Here is a 27,031-nt window from a genome sequence, read left to right on the forward strand (position 1 = left end):
GGCTCAGTTGACAATAAAAATTAAAGGCCACTCATCTAGGGTGTGGTACCACCGTCTTAGACCTTTAGCTGTTCCAAGAAAACCTTTTCCTCTTCCCAACAGAAAACAAGAACAGAGGAACGAGTGACTATTTTCCAAGATGTTAGGTGAAACGTAAAAGCAAGCAGAAAGGCTATGAAGATTCTGCACCTTTACTAAGGTGTCACACATGCTTAAGACACAAGACTCTAATACCTTTACATACCTAAAATTATAGAAGGATAAATGCCAATCAAAACAAGTTTTTCCAAACAAACTCTACATATTTCTCCCGTATTTATTCCTGTTTATATTCATTAATTGATTCACCTTAATTACAAAATTATCTACAGGTAACATATTTACAGTAGAAAGAGTATATCATGAAACACCAAGTCCTTTTGCAGTAATTGAGTAAAGGGGCTGAAAAGGGGAAGGAGAAGGTTCTTGGGAGGTCAGTCATAAAAGTCTCCTCCACCACTAAGGAGGAGTTTGATTTCAAATAATCAAAAGAACCTTTCAAGAAGATAAGATGTTTCTTAAAAGTGGATGAAAATACCTTAAAAAGACTGTCCAGTAATATTATAGTTCAATCCAGTACATGTTTGGGGCATTGGCATTGCAAGAAAAAAAAAAATCCACAAAATAAAAAGTCAAAGACCAAGACGATAATCTTTAACCAAGACAAATGTAAACAAGATCATTCCCATGGCAGGATGCAGTTGCAGTGTTGATTTTTTTTTTCTATTTAAGGTAAACAGGAGAAAGAAAAGGTGATGGGGACAATAGTACTGTATAACTCATCACGGAAGTGGTGCACATGCCCCACTAGAAAAGGCTAACTATGGAAAGGGAAGGGCAGGAAATCCTTAAACAACTCTTCCCTTCTAACTTAAACTTGTTGAAGGCCTCTATAAATATAGATATCTATATAAATCCTTTCCTCAGAGTAGAGATTAAAAAAAGAGGAAAGAGGAAAATTCTCTAAAGATCGTCTATATTTATTACAAACTAAAAAAGAACAAGGACTTTTAAACCTAAATGTGTTAATAGGCCATTTTTGCATACTATAGAAAAAAGCATCTGTAAACTATTCACAGCAGAACTGAAGGAAGTTATTGTTAAAAAACATTCCTGCACCCCCAACATATAAAGTAATATCTCACAAGCACTGCATAACTATGAAATAAAGGAAGCATGAGGTAATCTTCCCACCACTATAATTAGGAAAACTAGGAAAAAATCATCAGCAGTCTGACCTTTTCAAGGTTATTTATTTGAATACCAGCGTGGGAAAAAAACCTAGAGAGTAATTAACAGATAGGTGAATTTGCAAAATGAAACAATTTAAGAAAAAGAAGGGACATGCTATACATACTGGCTACTAACACAAAAATGGTACTTCAGATAATTATTTCTTGAGTGAGGGGGCATCTTCTGAACATGAAGAACACTTTGGTTTGTAAAAGAAGGAACAGCTGTAAAGTTATTTATAAATTAGATTCAGCAGAGGGAGAGGTCCAGGGGATAGGGCACATGCTTAGAGTGGGATTCATGAATTCTTTAAGCACGTCATACATATTCTGACACTTACCACAGCTGGAGCACTGTGTCCAATGCTGCCTCTGCACATTGCCCATGCATTAGGGTGAGCTAAGGGGCATTGAAAAAGTGCTGGTGCTGGGCTTGTACACTAGTATCTAAAAGATACAGTGTCTGAAGTCTGAACAGGGACCAAATTTCAGAGAAATGGGCCTTTAGTATTAATCGAGGTATATTTAAATGTTGACAGTGACGTAAGTAGAACTATCTTTAGCAGCTGAAACAAGAAACGATGAGGAGTGGAAGTTCTTGCATAAAAGACAATCACATCGCAACAGCTTAACAAGAACAGATGTAGAGTGAGACACAGAAACCAAGTTCCCCAAATATTTCTCACGGTAAGAGGGGAAAAAGACCCAGTAAGTGATCCAGCAGTGTGTTACAATCCAGTCCCACAACTGAAAGCATTTTATTCAAACTTTATCAAATTGAAGCCAGTGTGGAGAAAGCTCTCTAATCTCCAGATGTTCCAGTAGCAAGCACACACTTTCAAAATTGCCTTCCATCCTGGAGCTAGAAGCAGCATCCAAAACATAAATGAAAAACGCTAACAGAACACTGAACCCAAATTTGGTTTATGATTTAAAAAGCCCAAGTCAATAAGCTGGAATTTGTTTTGATATATACACACATAAGTACAGTGATGAAAACATGATGTATTTTAAAAACAAGAGCTTTTAAAAAACTAAATTTTGTTATTATTTGGCAGGGCTGTGATCCAGATTCAAATATCAAAGACTGTGTCTTCTAAATATATATGTATTTCATAATATGTTAGAGTAAAAGCTTGATGTCAGCATCCTAGACTTTTAAATATTGCTTGAGGAAAAAAGTATTTGTCCAGCTCTCTGGCTTTATGAAACACACACCAATCATCACCGCAGGATCAAAAGGCAGGTAGTATTTTTGTTTCAATATTCTTACATATCCATTGAAACTTTTCTCAAAAGACCAAAAAAAGTCAAGGTATTTTTATGTCACTTTGTACATTCTAGATAATGAAGGAGAAAATGATAGAAGGTCAGTACTGAGGAGGAAAAAGCAGAAGGAATGAATCTGTGTCAGCTTATCTTTACTCCCTACTCAACCTCTAAATCAAGAGTTACCATGATAAAGCATGAATCATTGCATATTAAAGCTTTAGATAAATTAATTTAAGAAGTCTAACGACTTTTTCTTTGACCAACCAAGGTTTTGCTTTCAAATCTGTTCTGAAACAGTCAGATAACACTTTAGTGGTTTCTGGACCTATAACCAAGGATCTCTTTGATAGATATTTCAGATTAGCTGGGTAGATAGAGTTCCAAAGTTTTTTAACGCAGGAAAACTCTGAAGACAGCTGACACCACTAATAATTTTGGAAGCAGCTAGGAGCACGCCACCAACCTGTGTTTTGGTATGACTTGCACCATTACCTCTACTCCTCGATTTCAGAGTGCATTGCAATATGACATGCCTATAATGCGTTAAGTAAAAATTTCAAAACAAGTGACATCTGATAGCAGAAACCAAAACCCAGTCACTCCTGTCTGATTGTACTCAAATAGAACCAGAGATTTCGAGCTGTGATGAGCCTTCCATGATCACAATGGGCAAATCGAATCAGTTTGCCATAGCTAGTTCAACAAAGCAGTAGTAAACAGGAAAGCATACAACAGTATTCCCTTCTCAGCTCCACATGTATTTTCTTATCAGAAGGTCTTGCAATACTGCAACCTGGAGTTTCTTGATAAAAGATGCAGCTCCTCAAGGCTAATGACAGTAAAAAAGGCAGCTTAGGCCATCACTGCAATAAACATTTTATTTACTCCCCCAACATAACAGCAAGGTGCTACCTTTGCTCAAACCAGAGAGTGGTCTTGGTGGTCCCTCCTCCCAGAAGTTGCTTCTCAACATTACTCTGGTAGACTTTTGAGAATCTGGGTATAGTCTTACACCCAAAGATAATACATAGGTGTCATTCCATGGGCTACTCCCCCGCACAGATGGAGTACAGCTTCTTCAAGAGCTATTATTACTCTGACAACATTTGCTGAAGCAGCATACTGGCTTGCCTACAGTCCAGCTACTTTACAGCAACTTTGGAGCGCTTTCCTTTGAATAAAAATCTGAGAAGAATGGTTTGGAACAGTCCATCAGTATTTTCTCAAGAGATGTCCAAAACTTGTGAGGCAATTTTGCTCACCATTTAATCAACAATTCTTGAAAGTTCCAGCCTTATTTCTTCTCCCTTCACTTCAAAATTTCACTGTGAATTGCAACCCAGGATTTCTTCAATGAGTGCCAGTTAACTTGAATTAATATCAAGAAAATTAGCAACAGCTTTTCACAAGTCAGAAGAAAAAAAACTTTCACAGAAGGTTGCCTGCATCTAGTGGTATTATTTCAAAAGGAGAATAAAGAAGAAATCCTACTCAAATTAGTTCTTAATGTAATTACAAACATTTATTTGAAGTCTGAAGCTACAGACTGTACCCTGAAGCTGTATGTCCCTTCAGCAGAAAGCCACAATGCCAAGGGATCCAAAGTTTTGACCACAGAAGTGTGCATCACCTATGGACATCAGTGAGATTTCTATAAAGACAATTGCTGAATTCAGCCACTTCTCTGTGCACAAAAGCTATCCACTCCACAATTACTCCTCTGAGTAATTAAAAGAGGGATTAAAAAAGATTCAAATAACCCACTGATGATTTTTCTTTAAGACACAGATTCCAAAAGCACCACCAAGAAGGAAAGTAGCTGTTTTTACTGAATAGAGTCTTACAAGACTTTTTTTTCCAATAGGAGCTTAAAATATATGAACTGTTGTCATGCTTGCATTATGTAGCCTACATATGTTCAAACAGAATATAAGGAGCTGTGCTCTGTCACAGAAGGGCTATTTACAGATTCAACATGTGACAGTTTTCCAGCCAACCATCTGAAAAATAAATACCCACAGTGTGCTTATTCCTTCCTTGGAAAAATCCATGACTTACACTTCCATTTCCAAGCATTAAACAGTAAATTCCTGTTCACTGACTGGTAACATTAAAGTGGTAATCTGGAAATTCCACTACAGAATATTTGAGTAACCAACTAGACTTCTTTATAAAACTTTTTAATATGGTAAGTATATTCCAAAATTTAACGTCTTTTCTCAACATGCTTCCACACCTGGAAGGAATTTATTAAAATTATCCATAGTAAATGGATTATGATTTTACCCTCATTCAAGTATTCTAGAAGGAAATAAACATTTGTCATACAGTATATTTACTGGCAACTATTAAAAATACCATTCCACCTGGAAAAATGACATCTAAGTGTTAAAAACTAGCATCCAAAATTTTGCAAAACTGTAGTGACTAATTAGAATAGTATACTTATGAAAAAAGTATATTAGGATTTTATATGCTGAGAGCATTTTAGAAGAGATACACAACTTCTGTTTAATTAAGAAAAATATTTTTAATAAGAGGGAAAACCAGAATAAGTAAATAAGAACTGCACAGGATTTCATCAGTCTGGATGGACAGATCAGACAAAAAGAGGCTACTCAAACACTAACACCTGTGCAAACCAGCATCTTAAACTCATCATGAATAAGTCCGCTGAGGAAAGAACAGAGCCCTCTACAGAAAAATCCCTAAGAAACCCCTCTACTTGTTCAAGAGGTGACATTTTGGAACAAAGGTGTTAACCTGAACTGAGTAATCACGATGCTCAATTACCGTCAATTCATGTAATGCAGTCTGAAAGCTTGATCAGCACTAGAATTCCTTCCTGGTCATCTGTACCTCAAAGCCATCCTGCACTTGGGAGCTACAAACCATTCAGCTCAGAGCAGCTGGTGTCTCTTTGGGAAATAGAAGAACAGAGCAAAGAATATTTATGCTGCTGTATACCTAGGAAGTAAGTTAGAAAGCCCAAAAAGCTTATTCTCACCTGGATAGCAGAAAACAGTCATTAGCAAATAGCATCTTAAAAGGTTAGGAATTTCTGAGGAGCATTCTACATTCACTCAGAGGATTACTAAGAGCCTATAACCCTATATTCAGACACCATTCAGGGATAATCTCCTCAGGACATTACTTGATCCTTTAAAGAATGGCCTGGAAAAAAAAAGGCATTGTTTATTGTGTTTTGCTTTGAAAGAGCTCCTTCATACAAACATAAATCCACAGAAGAAAAGTGTCCCTTAAAGTAATAGGGAGAGTTTTCTCAAATCAGACAGCAGGAAAAAAAACAGTCTTGAGCCTCTTAGCAAGTTTCAATCAAGTATGATATGGGGATAAAAGGTTAAATGACAGCATTTGTAATAGAGTTGCGTGAAAACATAAGGACTGGGCACAGCAGGAAGACCAAGGAATAAGCATGCAGAACTCAGTTGTCAGCTATTCTGCTTGGCAGAAGCCAGCCAGGCAGCTTATGTGGGCCTCCAGACAAGCTAGAACAAGCATCAGCATATGCCGCAGGATGTAAAGATGGGAGAATTCAGAACTTTGTAGAAGATGTCAACCAGGGACACAAACGCAAAGTAAGACAGATGTTTGTTCTACAATCTGTGAAATATGCTTAGTGTACAAAGGAATTCGCAAGCTTTAGGGGCTCACTTAATCCATGTGCTATAATAAAATTTCAAAAATAAAAGTCACTGAAGTTACCTTAGGAAAAAAAATTGTCTTGGTTTTCCAGGAGTTTCCGGAGCTCAAAATAAAAGTTAAGAATGAGTGAGGGCTAAGGATAATTTAGGAGGACCACCTCCTAACTTGCACATACAGGCTGAAATGCATACTGAGCAAGCAATGTGAATCTGGAAAGTGTATTTGCCACAGTACGCACACTTTCAATTTTAAGAATAAGCGCGCAAAGGATAGAAATAACAGAAAGGATGAGTGGCTATCTGGGGCATGGTAAAGTGGACAAAAATTGAGGAGGAGAAAAGAATGCAAACGGATGGAGAAGTGCAGTGGTAGGTTCAAGCTTGCTTCTGTATATGGAGCGGGGGAAGGCAGTGTTCAGCTCAATGGTTTCTTGATGCCTAAGAATTAGCTTTCAAAAACCCTTTCTGGTCATTAAATTTCTTCAGATCTATTTAACTGAAAATGAGGCACCCATCTACTTTCCAAAGAAACTCAAAGTTGCCTAAGCACCATTCCTTTACATTGCCCTCTTTCAAAAATAGCCCAGTAAGTTAGCAAGACACAGCTCTGTACAGCTAAACAGGAAAAGTGAATGCAGCAGCTTTCACTTACTAAACAACAAAACATTCAACCTATTCCACTAGACTTAACTGATCTAATCCACACATAAACTGTGGCCCACAAAAAAACCAAACACAACCAACAACAAACCCCGAAAACCAACCAACCAAAAAAAAAAACCCACAACAAAACACAAGCCAACTTCCTATGCAGCTCCCTAAAAGAATTTGGACGCAATAGTCTTTGGCAGAACCAGCTCTTCTCAAGGAAGAGGAAGCAGCAAAAATGAGACTTGTGAAGCTGTGAGTATTGAATGACTGACATCTATGAAAGGGTGTCAGCAAGTCCAGGCAACTCCCTTCCAAACACCAAGAGCTCCCCTACACTTTTGGATCAACAGCTTGTCACAAAAACTACTGCAGGATTCGCTCCAAGGAAGCCTGAAAGCTGTATTCCCTCACCTCATGCACTTTTTTCTGGCATTTCCAATATAAGCTTTTAGTCTCGTAATGCCATAATCATTAACACTGTTCAGATCACACTTGTCAGTGCAAAAAGCATGAAAGTTCGCACACTGCAACGCATTTGCATTGGTGAAACACACAACAGGCTGCAGACCTTGGCTGATAATTACACTGATAACATGAAAAAAAAAATTCATTACCATGCAGTAAAGAAATATTTGGCCAATTTACTGCATATGAGAATACCATTTGCCACCAGTTCTCTGAACAACAGTAATCGATACTGCAGCGTACATACATTATCAAACATGGAACTTGTGGAGTACCAACGCAGAAGTCTTCATTTCTATAGTTGTTTCAGTTTTGCAGTCTTTTGACTTTGCTTAGTTGTTATCCTCAGAGTAAAAGCCTGACAGTCGAAGGAGAGAAGACAAGTAACAGTTTCAGAAGAGAGAGTGAAAATGCTACACCCTCCCTTTTAAATTATGCCAGCAGGAAGACACAGGTAGAAGAGGCAAGTTCAGGGAAGAGAGTAGAGAAATTTCCTGAACTTCTTAAAAACTTGAAGTTTTCCCCCCAAATACCCACACATTTTATCTGATACTAAATTTCATATTTCTTTCAAAATAAACATTTTTAGAAAGCTATGAGAAAGTCAAAGAGCAGCAACTGTAATTGCTTGCTATTCTAACCACAGCTTTTCTTATTTAAGCCACATGATTTGTATCAAATCATGGAAAGCTGCACTATTTCCTTATAGCAGAAGGCAAAGAGTGGTCACTCAAATGTTCTTTGACTAATTCATTCCACTGTGCTTTCCATAAGTGATTCACGGCTGTACTCAACTTTCCTGGAAAACATTTCACAAAGTCTGTACAACATGTAAAGTAGTATATTCTCATTGTCTAGTTCCTAAACATGAATTTTTGAGTCTCTTTAAAAGCAAACAGCATGTTTTAGTGACTTCTTTCTATCAAACATGATTTTGTTAACTCAAGCACTCCTATACCCAGAAAAACTGCCATCAAGGCAAACACACATGCTCTTGTTTTCCTAAACAAGTTACTCCAGGCTTACACATAGTTCTACTTTGAGTTGTAACTAGATTTAGTACATCCTTTAATAGTTCATTTTATCCTCTCTTGCCCATCCTGATCCTGACATTACTATTTCACATCTTGATTCTCTTCCCAGTTAAAGCTAATGCTGTAACATTGCCACTTTCCTAAATGAAAGGAAGATCAAGTCCTTATCTGTAAGCTCCTCTTAGAAGGGATTTGTCACTGTTTAGATGTTGCTGCCAAAATGATAGGACAAAAACCCCAAAACTATCAACAAAGTTACTTGTTAAATGCAACTGAAGGTAAGACTGTAAGGCGAGGTTACAACAATTTGATTTGATGGCAACCTCAAAAGCCAGAGCCTGTTAGGCTCCACTGAAAATACAAACAGTTCCTGCAAAAAAGTCTGACAGCAGAGCTGTCAGCAGATCTAATGCCCTCTCTATTAACTCAGCAAGGGCTATTGTCTTTAAATAGCGGGACACTTATCTTCTATCAGTGCTTATATGGGAAAAGAAAATAGAACAGTCAAGTCTATATATTTGAATCCCAAATTTATACACATTCATAAACAGAATCGGAGCTTCCCAAACAATTCTTCTTGCTTCTTCATAGAAAGGTGATAATTACAAACACTAGCCTGATTGCAGATTTAGGTGAAAACGGTGTTCCACGTGGCGAGGAATTTACTTGGTCTGTCAAGGGGAGTATCTCTGAGGAAGCCTTCTCTGCCTAGTCCTCTGAGACAGAAGCCTTGAGAAACTGGGAAAGAAGGTAAGTTGGGGGATCAGGGATTGAGGGGTAAGAGTGTGCAATTTGATTTTGTTCAAAAATTCTGAAAAGAAATCTAAATGTTTATTTTTCCCCAAAAACGCTATGAAAGAAACAAAACATATGTATATTTTTCATTTAATTTCCTATATAAAACCCCATTTACTAGAACCTCAGCCTTAGACACCCTAGGAAACTGGATTTATTTACTTACTTATTTATTTTTGTAAGGAAATTTAGAAAGAGCCTCTCTGAATACTTGCATCTCCTATTAAAAGTTTGTTCTCTTCTTGGAAGTCACAATGCTACAAAGAGTTTGTTTACATAGAGGGACTGTGAAATAATTACAAGTTCCCTGAAACTACTTGCCCAACTGGATTCTCAACTCCCTTGTGGTGTCAGTTTAACACAGCACACACCCGTAAGGCTGACTTCAGTACCTGATCAAAGTTCCTGTTGCCTTCTCTCTGATGAAGCCCGAACCAGGAGGGTACTACTTAAACAAATGTGTCTTCAAAGTAGTTCCCAGGACCCTCATCTCCTCTGATTTTCATTTTAAAAAATTTAAAGGAACTTAATTTTTTTTTAGTATGCAGATAAGCTCTGGGTATAGCAACATCATTTCACATTATTTTTATCTGGGTTGCTGCCTCTGCACAATTCAAAGGGTAACAGGTTCATTTCTCTCACCGGACATTCTTTCCTGTTTAAAAGGGCAATTGATTACCCAATTCCTCCCTTCCCAGACAGTCTGACAAAGCACTGCTCACATTTCTTATGGCTTGAGCATGACTTACAAATTTCATTTCCATGAGCACTTTACAGTCCTTGCTTCAGGCAAGTTCTGCTGGACTTCCATTAAGCCCCCATTTGAAATTACTTAAAGTGTTTACACACTGTGCTCTATTCATTTTTACCAATCTTAGAAACATAGGTTATCACACATATAACTAAAATAGTGCTATCAAAACAGGTTTTCAGTGTTATAAAATAGTCCCTATTTCTCAGTGAGGGTTAAATAATGAAGACATTTCAGTGTAATATTAAACATGGATGTAATTTCTCAGGTTTCCCTAGCGCTTTCAAATTTCTTGTTTACTTGTTCCTGTAGTCCCCCAAATTCTTTTTTTGGAAGATACAGCCAAGAAGTCTTTTGTCCAGTCAAGGAAAAAAGGCAGACAGCTCCCTTCAGAGCATGGCCCTGAGCTATTCTTAGTCTGCTATTAATGCCACTCTCCAAGGTATTTCTGAGGAACTTAATGAAGTTACTGCAACAATAACGTCCTAGTCAAAGGAAAGACTACTATTGTATACTTAGCCTTTAAGTAAATACAAAAATAAAGACATCTTTCCCATGTGAATAGTTAAGGCTTACCATTTTTCTCCAGGTAAATTAGGTTTTGATTGAACTACCTCTGTAAAAAGCTTGGAGATAAAGTGTTTTATTTCACAAGTTTGACTATGATGAATACACACTAACGTGTTCAGGTGTTCTTCATGAAAAACAGTGTGCAAGATTAACAGGTAAATCTTTTAGGAGTCAGTTTCATAAACACTGTATTTGTTATCACCACAGACTGGTCACTTCTTCTCAAAGTCATTTGATTTTTGACAGCCTCTAAGGAAAGCACTACCTTAGCTGTTCCTAAAGCCAACCCAGAAAATTTTAGCTGATGTTCCAAATCTGCCAAGCAGAGTAAAAAAGAGCTTACAACAAGCGTTTCTAGTTCTATATTATGCAACCTAAATGGTACAAGGCTTTTGCAGATTTAAGTGCAAAAGAATTACAGTCTTCAAATAAGACACTATGCAATGGAAAGTACTAAGCAAAACAGTCAGCAAAAAAGTGATAGTTAAATTAGCGGGCGGGGGGGCGGGGGGCAGGCAAGAGGTGGGAAAGAAGAGGAAGAGATATTAAACAATAATGTGCAAATACATGAAAAGATTATGTTGGAAAAAAAGAAGGAGGGGGAGTATGTCACCAACAGTTCCCTTGAGAAACCATGGTCTTGTGAATTTACAAGGAAAAACCAGTCAGTCAACTTCCAGTCAACTGCCAGGAATCAGCTGCCTATTTTGAGGCTCAAAAACTACCAGTTACATTAAAGATAAATCAGCATGCAGTAACAAAAATTTCCAGGGCATGTTTCTGCTTATAGAGGAGAGGAAAAAACCCAACCAAATCACCCCACACTGCTAAATGAGGAATAATTCTCTTTTAAATTGCTCTACTGCAAACTGTTTCATCTGTAATTAAACACAACCGCAGGATGTACCAATTACGTTAACTCCTTTTCTGTCTGATATGGATGAGGCTCCCAATATACTATAACATAAATACAATCAGTTCTGTCTGTTCAGTAGTAAATTTTGGTGCCTCACATCCAACCTATGAAAAAAATATGATTATTCATGTCAAGATTTAAGGCGATCTGGTATTCACATCAAGAATTGAGAATTAAGGTGACCTGGTAAGGTTGACACATTAAGACTTTTCAGCACTTCCTTGCCTATGGTCACTCTTTGGTTTTAGATTTATGGATCCAATTACTATTTCCCACCAAACAGTCACAGTCCATCACACAGCTAACTTCTCAGTCTTTCTAGCCTTTGCTGCTATTAGCCATGTCCAACTGTTAAGAACACGGCTGACTTTCCAAACTAACACCACTGCTCAGCATAACCATTCCCAGCACTGTGCCAGTTCCTCAGTGCCACAAGAAGCAGGTTCTCCTGCCAGAGAGCTGTCCTGGTGCGCAGGGGCTGGAAAGGGATCTTGGCTGCTCCACTGACACTACCTCAGCTTTGGACTACATTAGCACAAACTGCCAATAGCTTATCTGTAAGTGGCTGCATTGCATTGCAGTTTTGAAGCACCCAAGTGTTGCAGCTGTTTTTTGTTCTCCTGTTACTTGGCTTTCACAGGATCCTACACCTTGTACTTAAAAGTTTATACTTCGGTAATTTTTAAGGACAAGATGATGAGGCAAGTGCCCTCCTAATAATTATGGTTAAACTATAGGTCCCAAACACTGAGCTGCAGGAGTTTAAACCAGGTTTAGTCTAGGAAAGAGACACAAAAGCAAAGACAGCACAGAAACACAGGTTTAAGTAACTTATACTTTCCAATTTACAATCGATCACTAAGTGATCAGAAGTTCCATCTGGTCCTCCTATAATCTAGGATTTTTTAACTTGCTTATCTAAAAGTGATATTAGACTTTACTTTTTAAAGTATCACATGCCTGTGTTTCATTACCCACTGTGACATTTAAAAGAATGGATCTATTACAAATAACTTTAATAGCTGATTAACTGTGGGGAAGAAGCACCCCTCAAAAAGAGATATCAGTGTCATCATCTGCTTCTCTGACCAAAGCACTCTAAATAGCATCAATTCAGGTCCCAGCTATATCATACAAGACTTCTTCATTGCCCCTGTACTGCAAATTACAATGGAGCTTGACTGTTCAGTATTTCTTCTACTTCCTGCACTGATGACTTCTACAGGAATCTACCACAAGGCAGTCACTAAAATATTCTTAATTTCACAGAAGGCCACTATTAAATAAAAAAATAGTTCAGAACATTTTCAGAGGTAAAAGCTTCAAAATCAGTGTGGTGTTCTGTGTGTTATGGAGGGGAAAAATGGATTTGTAGCAGTCCATAAGAATTAAGCATCTCCACACAGTTTTATACCGGTTAATTCACTTTGACTAGCAAACATTTTGTCTATCTTTGATGTTTCAAATACATCTTCAAGACTGCATCATCTATGGGGCCAGAAGTTTATTACAGTAGGTAAAGCAAGTATTATTTTCAGCTAGCAAATTAAAATTTTCTGTCATTTACAGTATCTAGAAGGCAGCTCTTCAGAAGTTCCCAAGAAAGAAGCTGGCAATTTCAATTTTGTTTTCACTGAACATGCACAGATCTCAGAATTGTCATCAGCTTCCAGAATGTGCTTGGCATTTTCAGAAGTGAAGGAATAAACATGAGACAAAGGGGCAATGCTCTCACACAAATCCAGTTCATTCACACCAGAATACAATGCTAGTTTGATAACACTGGACAAGCCTGTGCACCCATATAACCTAAAGCCAGAATTGCTCCAAAATCTGATGACAATTCTAAGGTGCATTTCTTAGAAACTGTGAACTGTGTTATTAGAAGCAACTCACAACCCACAGCGGATATCCAGCTGCAGTCTCGGTATCTACTTGGCCCACTTCAGAGCCTTCAAGAACCATGTAAGCCCCTAGCTTAGCGATAAGGGCACCAGAGTGCAGAGCAGCTGCCCGGAAAGAATGGCCTCTTCCAAGATTGGAAGGGTGGTGTTGCCAGGATGCCTCCATCAACAGCCTAACTCATCAACACTTCCCTCATCACAAGACAGGAGTAGCCTCCTCCTCTCACTTTCAGTTCTGCTGCCTCTCTTTTCTGAAAGCAAAGCGGGAGCTGGAGGCATTTCTGCTTATACAAGTATTCTTTGCTGCATGTCGTCAACTATCATTCTGGGGCACTTAATATAGCTTATATTTAAAATTCAGTCTGCATGTGTGTGCCAAATTTTACCTAAGTTACCCAGTTCATCCTTTAAAAGACAAAGATGGTTAACAGGTGAAACAATCTAGGTAATACCTTAGCTTTTTTTTTTTTTTAAAGCTTACAGCATCAGTGTGTACTTTAGTGATTTTTTTCTTTTGATCTTTAGCTGTCACTTCTGACAAGTAAAGCAGGAGTTGCTTCCAAAACATTTTTCTAAATTGTTATGGTGTTTTTTTCAGCTATGACAGGTACATGAACTGTCATACTGAGAGAAGATATGGCCATAATCCTGATGAAATTTAATGAAAAATATTTCAGCAATTAACTATTTACTGACATTAAAAAAAATGTGATGGTATTATGCCAGAACTACTACTTGAGGGAGTGCAGAGTTAGAAGGAAGACAAGGATTAAACAGTATGAAAGCAGCATGTGTTTTGGGGCTTTTTAAGTGATTAGTTCTTTATAGTACAACAACAGTATTTGTTTAAGTATGAAAGACATTATCATAGGCAAGTAAAAGTTATGTATTTTGCAGCATTCATCTTCTGACTACTCTTCTGCTACCTTCTCTGTGTCTAAGGGAAAAACAAAAGTCACAGAAAAAAAATACTTTAACATAGGAGTCTTTAGACAACCACAGCAGTTGTTCAAAAGCAGGCTGGTATTTTTGTGAACTTTAAAGAATGAAATTTTTCACTTGAGTCAGGGAAGGAAGAATGGAAGATAGTTTCAAAGTATTTTTAAAGAATGGCCTGGGTGGGTATCAGAAGAACAATATAATTGCAATTAGTTATTGTACTTCTAAGAAAATACTAAGTGCACCCAGATATTTCAAAAGCATTTTAAAAATCTACTAATAAAGATAATAAAAAGCCATAGGCGAGGCTGGATTTTATCCTAAATCACACCTTTTTGGTAAGATTAACATCTAGTACACTGTAATTTTCTCAAGCATGTTAAGTCAGTAACATATCAGTGATAAATTATATAACCTGCATTTGCAAACATACTACAGTATAATCAATTACAGCTTTTTAACAAACAAATAGCTTAACCGTCTGCAAATTTTGTGAAGCCTCCACAACTAACCCTTTTGCAGCAGCAGTCACACAACAGCAACAAAAGGGCTGAATTACTTCAACTGCTAGTGGAAATATCTTGGCTTTAAAAAAACACAAGCAGAAGAGACATATGACCATCTGACCTAATCAGAGATGCCTTAGGGTAATTTTGCAGCTGAAACACTACTGGTAACAAAAACCACTGGCATTTAAAGCTTTTGAGGTACTTAACAGTGGAGCTTTCAGGATGCATTTCATTTCTTTGTTTATATGGCAAGAACACATCTGTTTCAACTGGGGGGGGGGGGGAAGATCAGTATTAGAAAGTAACTCCTGAAATCATTTTAATTTCCTGAATATTCAAGTTAACAGTTTTTTGTTTATGAACTTACACTTCAACTAACACTGCTGAAAACCAATGCAGTTCTGCATTTCACTATCTTCTGCTTTTCCTCCCCCCTTCCTGTAGAAATTGTTGGTTTCAGGGGAGCCAAAAACTTCATCATGCAGTCTAATATTGATGAAAAACATAGTTATTTTGGCAATTTACTAAGGAAGGAACGAGACATACTGCATCTCAAGTAATTAATTAAGGAAACATCTCTCCTGAAATCATCTCCTGTGAAGAATTACTGCACTTAATCTGCGATAAGCTGATTTACTAATATTGCTTTTAAAGTTTGCTTGGCATATACCAGAGAAAGACATTTAAAATGCATTTAAAGTTATTATACATCTCAGCAAAACTATTTCTCCCCCACTCCTTTCTCAAGGAAAACTATCTGACTCCTGATGTGAAGGCTTCATGTATTCACACCTAATAGGTGGGCTCCACTTAGTATCCTTAAACTGTACGCTGTAACGAGGCATGAACACATGGGCTAACAACACTTTTAGTAGAAGTCACAATGATTTAACCTAGTCTCTGATTCGATTATGCTTTTGGTTATACAACCCCAGGCAAGAGTTATTCATACTTTCCACTGCCTGCAACAGCAGCTGTTTCACTATCACCCTGGAGCCTCGGGAAAATTCAAGCCCTTAATCACTGTTTCCATTAGCCAACCGATCTTTGCTATCAGCTTGATGTGATATGGCCAAAGTGCCAAGTAGTCCAACTACAGGAAATTGATTAAAAAAAAAATCCATCCTGCAAAGAAGCATCCTCATACCTCAGAAGTTGGACAAATACCACTCATGAGTTCTCACAAACTACCTCTCACTTACACAAGCCATACACGCAAGCTTTCTCCACGATACTTCGCAAGTATGTATGTTCTACTTGACACAAGAAAATATCTCTTATTATTTAATAGCATAACCTGTAAGAAATATATATTTTAATTCTTAACTAGTCTTTTCATCTTTTGCCCATATTCAAGTTCATCCACCTCCCTGAACTGGGCAAACTAGCCTGCAACATACATACTCTCACTTTCAGACAAAAAGCAGGACTAAAAGTAGCCTCAGCTTTCAACAGTAAAGGAGTTACTAGCACTGCAGCTTCCTAGCAAAACCATTAGCCCTGTATAAATTATAAAAATTCTATAAAAAAATACCAGAGAGAGGACTTGTTCGGTTGTTCTTAAACACATTTTGCAACATGTATTACCTACATTTGTTAGGTTACAGCCCACAGATGTCTTATTTAACTATATGGATTATGACCAGCTTCTTCACCTACAAAAATCGGAAAGAGGAAGAAAACAATTTATTACAACAATACAGCTTGCATCTTCTGGCAGTTCACCAGCTCAGTTACACTGGCTTCCTATCTCTACAGAGAAAGGAAACAGTACCTCTAGGAAAAAGAGGAACAACTCTCCGTGCCTTTCAGTCAGTTTTATTTGGAAAGAATCCTAATTTTTAAGAGGCCTTTTCATCCAGACAGTCCCTTGTTTTGAAAGTAGACACAAACTTTCACAGAAGCTTCCAGAATGGTATTCAGTTCATGAAAGAAAATAAAGCGATTTTGTTTTAATTGCCTATACAGCACCTAAAAGTCAAAGTCTGACTTTTTCTTCAAGGATACCAAGATTTTATTTACATTTTTCTTAAAGTGTGATACATACAGACATACATATATATCAATTCATTTATCAAACAATCCTCATCTCACCATAACCTCCACTCAAAGCCAACATGCGACCCAGCATATTTACAGCCAAAAGACTGAACATATATCTAAACACAGTATTAAACTTTTACAGCAGTTTCTATGTATGCATCAAGAAAGTTCTCTGCAGCTTCTCAACAGGGCAACTACAACTTAGCTTCCAGGAGAGAAATGCCAAAAGCACTTTATTCTTCTCTTTGCCAATTGTCAGCCAAATGACTCAAGTTTATCCTGTTAGAAGCATCCTTCAGTCAGGCTGAATATAGAAAGGAAAAACTAATCGCAATACTTTCAACTCACTCCTACTTCACTCTCCTAATAGGGCTGTCTGGTCACATTTACCACTCCTAAAACCACTGTTGCATCAAAGACAGATACTGTCTCAGTTTACAGTTCTCAAGGGGGTGCGTGCATATGTTCCATCTTCATAACACCTTTTGTACTTCAGGAACAGAGAGTAGCTAAAATCCAATGCCATAGGTTTGCAATGTACTCTCAGCTCAATAGCTAAGAGTGCTTTTTCCTTCCAAGAAGTCAGCCAACATCAAAATAACTCCAAAACAGAAAACCTTAAAAAGGAAAAACAATTCAAATCCAACTATAAACTTCTGAACTATCTGAAAATCTGCAAAGTGAAGAGGAAATTTATCTCGGACAATGAGGTTACATTTTCATAAAGGAAACTCACTGCATACACTATGAGTATTGATAGCTCTGCTTTTATGAACAGGACCAGTAATAAATAATGACTCACACAGTTAATGAAAGGAAATAAGCCACTGTAGTCCTCTCTGGCAGTAATAAATGCTTGGAGAAGAGGCAAAAAGTATAAAGCCAGGCACATACAGACTTCTCCCACCTAATCCTGGCAATAGCACTTCATGAACTCTGAGGATTTATACCCTAATCACTGTGCTTGACAGATACTACTCATGAATCAATTCCATCCCTTTTTTCATATTAGGCTCCTGGACTCCCAAACATTCCAGGACAATGACTTCCACAGTTTAGTTACACATTACACACTAAAAAAAAAACCAAAACATATTTGAGACCTCATTTCCAACTTCAGGTTCATTGAAGCCAGCAAGTATTTCAGCTTCACTAATGCTTTTCCAGCATATTCTCACATTCTATGCGAAAAATGAGTACAAACATTCTGCACAGTGGCTCATGCGCACATCTCCCCTCTCTCATGGAAATGACAATCCTTTACACATCAAACTTTTTTGGTAGATTTTGATGAAGCCTGAGTTTTTATTCTTTTTAAGAAAAAAAACACCTTAAAATCCTTCATAAATGCCAGGTTACAATAATTCATACTGCATGAATGACCTCTTCAGACTGAAAAAAAATACTTTCCCTTGGCAGGTAAGGGCAGGTTCTGGCTATCTGAATGGAAAAAACTGTAACTAATTTCCAGTTGCTTTTAGGTCAGAGGTGTCTAAAACCTCTCGTCACAGACAAAGTGAAGTCCTTATGTTACTTAGAAGAGTCTCAGCTGGGTCCATCCCTCAGATACTTCTATAAACAGCTGTATCAAGTCTTGAGGGGAAAAAAACCCACCCACACAAAACCACTCACAGTCTCCATGTCATGGTTGCGGGACTTCAGTTTCACCAAGATGAAGTCTCAGTGAAAAGCAGGGCTTCTGTGTTCTCTTACATTTCTAATAAATTAGTACATAGAAAACATTCGTAAGTTTCACCAATTCTTCTTCACATTCAGTTTCATCTGCCACATTGGTGTCAAAACAGCTCTTGGATTATTTATCAGAAGATACAGCCACAGTAACAACAAAAACTTAATTTTTCCTCACTAACTTGAGAAGTATCTCCATGAAAATCTGAAGCATGTAACCATGCTTTGGGCGTGGCCATACTTGGAACAAGAGGAAAAAAAACAACCAACCCAAAGTATAACTGCCTAACATCCCAGTTGAGGAAGGTGGGACATCTTTGCTAAAATACCATTAGAAAAACCCTACAAAATCAAAACCACACATCCAGATCTCCAGTATGTTTTCACATACATAAGAACAAAATACAAGTGACAATGTCATTTCTATTTCACTTTGTGTGACCATTTTTAAATTATTTTCCTCATTTTTCATTTTCAATTCTTCTGACATTCAGTTATGACACTGAAAAGCATATGCTTTTATTAATGACCAATATTACTTATAAGTTTATAAACATTGCTTATTAAAACTTGCCCAACTGAATAAGCATTTTCAGTAACAAACTACTGCAGAATGCAACTTTCTGTATGATTGTTGCCAAAAAGACTGTCTTTTTATCACTTTAAACCTATTCTGCATAGCACAGTCCAGTTACTGCTGATATTAATCCTTTCATTAATGCTTATGTTACTGAGACGTGTTTGGGATAAGTTTCCAGTTAGTAAAACATCTAACATTCTGCAGTTATTTTCATATTTTTCTTCTTACATGGGTATGTATGTGCCAGTATTCCTGGAGAACAAAGCTAAGTTTGTTCCTAAAAGCAGATAGATAGCAAAGAACATAAGGAAAAGCACTCTACAGTGTTCTAATGTATACTGGACTTATTGGTGTGACCAGAGCACAGGGATTTAAAACCAGGCAAAGTTCTTCCAAGTTTCCATTTGATTCTCCAGGAAGATTAAAGCTCTTAATCTTGTTGTAGCACAGATCTTGCCTATGATCTTTTTTCATGACTTTGAGCTAATGATCAGAGCATTGGATCATACGGAAAAATGTTTTGTTAATAACTCCAACATCTATGCTATTAATGACAATATTACAATACTTGGTTTTATTTTTAGGTATTTTTAAGCCACTCAATAACCATCTCGTGCAGCATTACTGAAATGGTTTCTAAACAATTACGAATTTGACTGTTGCTTACTCTTATTTTCACCCCATATGTATATCTTATTTTAGCATATGATATGAATATCATACTTCCATTTTATTTCTACTTATAAAGGTATTTGCATTGTTTGCTCAAAGAATGTAATGATCAGCACACTTTAAGGACTTATCTAGTAGTAGATTTTTAACATAGAAATAAATATTTCATCATTTTCACTTAACCTAGGAGATCTGCAGAGGGTCCAAGTGTGATATGAATGTGAATCTGCTCTCAAATCCCTTCTCTTAATAAGACCAATATACTCAAAGCTGCAGCATGAGGGTTGTCTGTTAGCACCTTATTTTATCAATATTCAACTCGTTATGATGCAATCTGAAATGCATTGCACACAACAAAGCTAGAGAAATTTAAAAAATTCTCCCTCCCCTTGTGAAATCAGCCTTTCTACTACAGTTTCGAGGTATTATCCGTACTTTCACAAGTAGTATAACTAACATGTGGACAACAGTTAAAGGAAGACACCTAAATCACTATTCAACACATGAAAGTCCAAGTATATGGAAAAAAAAAACAGTCAAGTGCTGCTTGACAAAAAAAATTTGTACTGTACAGTCTCTTCAAATCCTTCTACTTCGGCTGAAAATAATTCAGCTCAAAACTTATTCAATCACCTTTGTGATTTGAATTTTGTTGAATTATTTATTTGAAAATTATTCAAATTACCTCTCAGCATCCCACATGAGAACTGGGAAGGAAGAACTAGAAAACCTACTTTGGGCTCACAGGCCAAAAAAAGCTACTCAAGTGAGAAGACTGAAGACATCATCCTTAAACAAACCAGGCGCACCAAGATCAAATACAAATTTAATACTTGCTAATATGTAGAACAGTATTCCTATTTTAATTCCATTTTCTTATTAAGGCATAGGATAGAAAGAATGGACAAAAAAAACAGGAGAGCATCATCACCAAGCAAACTACAAGCATTAAAATCTATTTACTTTGAGTCTATAAAGTGTGTAGCTTTTGTCTTCAAAGTGAGGAATACTCCAACTTCACTCTTTCTGGATATTTCACCTCTTCGTGACTACTGCTAAGGTTTCCATACAGAATGCATACACAGTATGAAGTGTTAGAACTCTTCATGTTACTCAAAGTATGCCGCTTGTTTCAGACAAAAAAGATTTTTTCCAAAGACCCTTAGAAGCTGAGGAGGTCAGGCATGCCAACAACTCTCATGAGTTCACGTTTGTCCTCAGATGCACGGATATGAACAAGTCCTGCTTGTGCACTTGGCAGACTGGATGCATCCCAGGAGCCATAAAACTACATTAGCATGGTATTATGCTCTACTGTAACGTCAAAGATTATTACGTCAGCCATAGCATTACATTTGTATGGCTTCCAGACTCCAAGTCACTCAAAAGTCTCCCTTAACCTGTTAATAGCTGCCAAATAAATCTGCATCATCTGAAAGTACAGCAGCTAAATACTTCCAGAAGTTTCTTGCAAAAATTTTCATAATGAAAGATTTTTTTTTTTAAATCATCCTTAATCATTTTACTGTTTAGTGTAAAAACAGGTTATTGGGATATGATTTTGAACAACAATCTTAACCCTGGCCTTCTTTTGGAAAGCAACAGCATAAAAAAAAACTTCAAACATTGTCACAAAAATTGGTTTGAGAAAAATACTGGCAGAGAAAGAATTAAAACCTTCAAAACATAAGCAGAAAAGTACAGATGCCATTTAGCATTTTTTACTTTTCCATTAAGGAACATCTCACTGAAAACAGAGCTGTGGTCACAAAAATATAAAGACATAAAAACACTCACCTTCTTGAAATTTAGTTTTAAAATACTATTTTTTTAATGCGATCTAAGAAGATTAACAAACTTTAAGTAAAAGGATTAACGAGGCATGTGACTCAGACAGGAAAAGATTACCAGAAAACCTAAGTACTATTTTGTAAAGAAAGTTTTGTAAATACTCCTGAGAAATTTGATAAATTTCCTTTAAAATAAAAGTAATTCTCTAAGTATTTAAGAAAACACAAAATAAGATTCAACATCTCACGATTATTCGAGTAGGCTGTAAGTCAATTAAAAAATTCTAAAAGCATGGCTCATTTAACAATGGCTTTTTTTCAGATCAGTTCACAAACAAGTTTTTCCGTACTGAAATTATACAAAGCTAGAGTAGAATTTTAAAGCTATGATAATCACTAACAAGATTCAATATACCTGTCATTACTGCTTTTTTTTTGTTATACCACTGCAGAGATTTCTGACCTTATTTAGGCCTTATCTTCAAACACAATTACAATCTTTTTTTTTTTTTAAATAATCACAGAGAGTGCTTCCCAGCCAGTTCTACTTTTGCTTGCCACTGGAGGTTATATGAGGACACAGACTACTGTAGGAGACTGGCTCACTCCTACTTCTAGTGCATTTAAAAGCAATCAAGCCAAGTTTCTTTAAAAATCCAGCTTTCAGTGAAGTTTTCCCTAGGAAGCTCCAGAGAAAAACTATTGTGATCTAACAGCCTGTTTTCAAGAGTTATCTATGAATGTAAGTTTTCGTCAATTACAGGAAATTTTCTGCTGTATTCATTAGTTTGCAGTAACTTGCAAGATTTAGCAGATTAAGGCAGTTATAGATATTTTTAAGTAATTTAAGGAACTCAACCCCTTCTAAGGAAAATTATCTGCATCGAAAATCTTTCACTTCTTAGCCCTAAAAAACAATTATTTTCTTAGCAGCCCAGAGCTGAAATTCTTTCTAGATACTCTTTATGTTGCCCCCTACTTTTGGCAAATTAAATGATACTTGTCTACAAGTAAGCTGAAATGGAAACCTGACAGAACAGACCTAGGTAACCTACTTAGCAAGAGACTACCAGGGCATAAATGAAGTTATTTAGCCCCCCTGTGGCTGTATTCAGAACTTTAAAGTCATCAGTGAAGTATGCCACATCCCTCCAGGATTACACGATACAAGTAAGCCTATTACCTACTGGACTTGCCATTTGACGGTCGAAGTTCCATAAAAAAACCCGAGTGTCCTCTACTGACATAAAAAGGCGCTTAAAAATTGAATACCAGTTGAGGAGGCTGGAAATATGCAAAAGCATAATTGCTGGCTCTGGTAATTAGCTACTGATACTTTTTTTTTTTAATACCAGTATACAGGAATACAGTTACAATAGATCAAACTCATCTGCATACTGCATGAAAAAAATACTGCTTTCCTCTAAGAAAGAATTACAATTCTTCAAGCATAGAGTCAACATTAAAACTACCAAAAAGACGGGGGCTGGAAGTGGCAGACACTTCAGGAAATCAGAACAGTATTTTTCTAAGGCAATTAGCTAACTTGAAGCTCGAAGTGTTCTCATTTAAGATAACTTCTTGTACTTCAGTGAAAAGAAAAGAAGATGCAGAAGCTACAGGCATTCCTCCAACTGTGCTTTAGAAAAACCTGAGAGTAACTATTTAGGTGTTCTCTGGGAGATTTTGGAACCGACATTGAAAAACTAGCCATAAGTCATTTAAGCAAGTCAGATTCTTTCTTATGAGAATAAAGCAGAGAACAAACTGTAATCTACTGGAACTACTACCTTACTTGAGAGCATGGTCTACTTTTAAGAGATTGCAAACCCAATAAAACTGCTTCAGATTTCTAAACTGTGACATCCACACCTCAATTAAAAAAAAAAAAAAAAGAAGAGCAAGAATATACAAGCAGCATTTCAAACGCAAATTATCATTTGGGAAGGGGGAGGGCAAAATAGATATAGTTGTTGTCAGCCTAGCTGGTCTATCTCACCTTTGATTGGATCAACCCTCCTCAAATAGGGCAATCCAGGATTATTAAGGGGCCTACTGAAGAGAGAAAAAACACTATGTTTAAAAAGTTAGCTCTTGCCATTTCTACAACTGTATTATCTGAAGCTAAATGATGTATTTCAATAGCTGAGATCCAGTTAGCAAAAACCTAAGTTGGTTTTCAATCCGTTAAAAGTTCGTGTACATCTACCATATTTATAAAACACCAGGTCCCAAGCATCTCAGCTTTTTTTTTTTTTTAATTTTGCATTATTTATAAAACTAACCCTCATGGATACATGTATTTATTCAATAATTCTTCCATTCTTTGCCTTAGGAATTTAAATTTCAAAAGCAACAGCTATGCTGCAGTATCTGTACATGCTGTCATCCATGGTTAAGATTAAGACAGTTTATGCCAAGATGATTAACCTCAAATTAATTTGTTATTATTTTAAGTAATCTTCATTCCTTCCTGCTGCATCTTATGGCAAGAAAAAAAATAGTAGTTAAAACACTTTTTTATTGTAGTGTTAATGATACGTAAGATTTTGTCCCAATCTAAATTAAGTGTATGGAGATAGAGATTCTTTGGAATCAAACCACAGACAGAAAAACGGTTTAAGTGTATAGATACCTCCTTGTCTTCAATGGGATTATGCATATATATTGTCATCTACCTAACTGCTGTTTCAAAACATGCACTTGAAGGTTACAAGAATCCATCTGAGAAAATACTATTACTACATGCAATTGATGATACTATATAGAACTGATTGTAGGTGTTTTCCTAAGCATACTTGGAGCGAACTTTAATTCAAGTAAATGGGTTAAACCCCAACAAAGTTGTCATTGCCGTCACACCCGCGGGTGCCTGATGTGATACAAAGTATCTTGCCATTAAAAGTTATATAATCTTAAAAAGTAACTGGAATACAATGTAGCTGCATCTCCTATTTCCAGCTCATTTTTAATGCGTTACAACTGTTGGCAGGGTTGAGCTGTTGGACTACTACTACTACAACACCACTAACTTGTTTTTCACAAAGGGACAGCCAATTATTTTAATAGGATTTTAAACCAGTACAATTATTGCCTAATTTTTCAAGTCCATCTCATTTAATTTCAATCTGTTTAAACACTAAACATCTTCTTCAGTATCAAAGTCACTAAAAACTGAGAGCTTGAGAGCAAAACCAACTATAATAACCAAGAGAAAAGTTTGTTTCACTCACTCTTTAATACTGGACAGAGCTGAGACAAGTAAAAGGAGGATGAAAAATTAAGATTGATTTGAATTCCTTCTTCATCAAGAAGGCCACGGATAACATGAGAAGCAATTCTGAAATATTTACACCCACTTATTACACCTCGAGCTGCAGTTTATGGTATTCCTCTGACAGCTGATGTTACCTTCCTCTGCTCTGGAACAACGGCTGGTAATTTTGAGGACCATCGTGTTTAAAAAATAATCAGCTCAGACGAGTGCTACAGATGTGTGCGTGCTACCCAACAACTCTCTTTTCCTGCGGGCAGGCGCTCTCCGCGACCACTCCGACCCCTGCCCGCTGCCGGCCGCGCTCCCCGCTCTCCAAGCGCTGCCTTCAGCCTCGCGTCCCACCGAACACCTTCGGCTGCTCCAGCAAAACCCTGTTCCTCGCTAAACCGCAACCGCAACGCTCCGAACAGAGTGGCGGCGGGCAGCCTTTTCCCCCCTTCTCGTCTATGCACCTCTTCGCCATGAACGAGAGGTTCGGGTCAGCGGATGAGCCGGGCTGAGCCCCTGGATCGGACCCGGCGACAGGGACCCGAGAGAAGGCACACGGCGCCCGCGGAGGGGCCGCCAGCTGGGGCAGAGCCACCGCGCCTCTCGACGCTCGCTTCGCGTCAGGGAAGCGGGCGGGGAGGCAGCGCCACAGCCTCGCCCCCGCTCCCACCTCCCCCCGCCCCAAACTCCCGGGAGAGGAGGCGGCCACGGAGACCAAGGCGCCCGCCGAGATCCAGGCGGAGGGGTAGGCTGCCCCCGCCGCTGCGCAGCGCCGGCCCGCAGCTCCCGCCCCCGCCGCAGGCCGCCGCTCCCCACAGGCTCAGCCCCGGCCGGCCGGGAGTCGGCCGAGCCGAGCGGCGGCGGCTCCTCACCGGCAGAGGGAGCCGGCCCGCGGCCCTGCCCCCCGTTCCCCGGCGTGGGGCGGGCCTGCCCGCCGCGCTCACCCGGCACGGGCCGTCCTGGAAGACGCGAGGGTCTAGGTTGCAGGCGATGGTGGCGGTGGGCAGGTCCCGCAGCGCCACCGCCTCCATCTCGCCGTCAACAAAGCTCCAGTCCGTCTCGGCCTCGGACAGCAGCGCCTCCTCCTCCTCCTCCTCCGCTTCCCCGGGCAGCAGCAGCTGCTGGAGCGGCGGCTCCTCCTGCCCCGCCGGGCCCCTCCTGCCGCCGCCGCTCTCCATGGCCGGAGGCGAACGGAGCCCCCGCGGGGCGGGGCCCGGCGGCCGCTGAGGCGGTGTGGCGCGCCTCACGCCGCCGCCGGTGTTACCCCGCTCCTCCCCTCCGCCGTGGCGCCCGCTCACAAAACTTAGAGCCGCGCCCCCCCCCGCGCCCTTTTTGTTTCCTTAACCCCCGCGCCGGTTTAACCGGCGCCTTCCCTCCGCCGCCCCCGCGCGCACGGCGCCGTGTGAGCCAATAGGAAGCCGCCGCCGCAGCAACAGGTGGCCTGTCCGAGTCAGGCGCCGCTTCCGCCATCTTGAGTGAGGGCAGCGGGCGGCTGCCGGGGTGTGAGGGAGCCCGCGGGTCGGGCAGCCGTGGGGCGAGGGCGCACGCACGGCAGCCGTGAGCGGCGGGCGGGGCGGGGTGGGGGGCGAGGTGACCCAGCGGCTGAGGTTGGGCACACACCTGGTGAGTGCGGCCATCCTGTCAGGGGTAATGGCCGCAACCCAGGGCCGCCGTGACCAGCCGAGGCCTGCTGCAGTGCACGGCTGTGTTCTGCTGCACGACGGGAGCACGGAACAACGTGTCTGGATTTAGCGGGGAAGGAGTATTGTGCAACCAGCAGATGAATTAAAAAACCCTTACTCAAACACTTACGAATCAGCCGAAAGTTGCTGTTGTGTACATCTTATTTCTCTTACCTGCCTTAAGGACAAGGACACCATCACCAACCAACCGGTGATGTCCTGGAAACAGTTAACTGAATAGACAAAGGAAAAGAAGTCTAGGAAAAAAAGAAAAAGACATAAGAAAGTTTGGCCAGTTGCATCTCCTCTTGACGAGGAATGATGCAACTAATCTTCACCCACTACTTTTTTCCGAAGTATCCTATTATTGGGCCAGGACTAAATGTGTTTTGACCTTAAAATTTGTGGAAGAGGGCACATAAAGCTCTGTCTATGTCCTTTCCTCCTTACTTTGGACATGGAGGTGACATTTTCTTAAAACTTTTCTCTTTTCCCTGTGTCAAAAGGCCATAAAGGACAATTGCACCTTCCCTGGCTACACCCGAGGAGCTGCTTGTGTCAGATATCC

At 39.0% G+C, this 27,031-nt stretch overlaps 1 protein-coding gene across 1 annotated transcript in view; it reads right to left on the reverse strand.

Annotated features, from left to right (window-relative positions):
- The window catches only part of RCAN1 (regulator of calcineurin 1), a 41,897-nt gene extending 15,938 nt beyond the window's left edge, over nt 1-25,959 (reverse strand). Inside the window, exon 1 of the mRNA XM_086631979.1 lies at nt 25,726-25,959. Coding sequence (XP_086488105.1) covers nt 25,726-25,959 — 234 coding nt within the window. The remainder of the gene's footprint in view (nt 1-25,725) is intronic.
- Nucleotides 25,960-27,031: the final 1,072 nt, after the last annotated feature.

The sequence above is a fragment of the Tauraco erythrolophus genome, chromosome 1, assembly GCF_009769465.1.
Source record: "Tauraco erythrolophus isolate bTauEry1 chromosome 1, bTauEry1.pri, whole genome shotgun sequence".
Lineage (NCBI taxonomy): Eukaryota > Metazoa > Chordata > Aves > Musophagiformes > Musophagidae > Tauraco > Tauraco erythrolophus.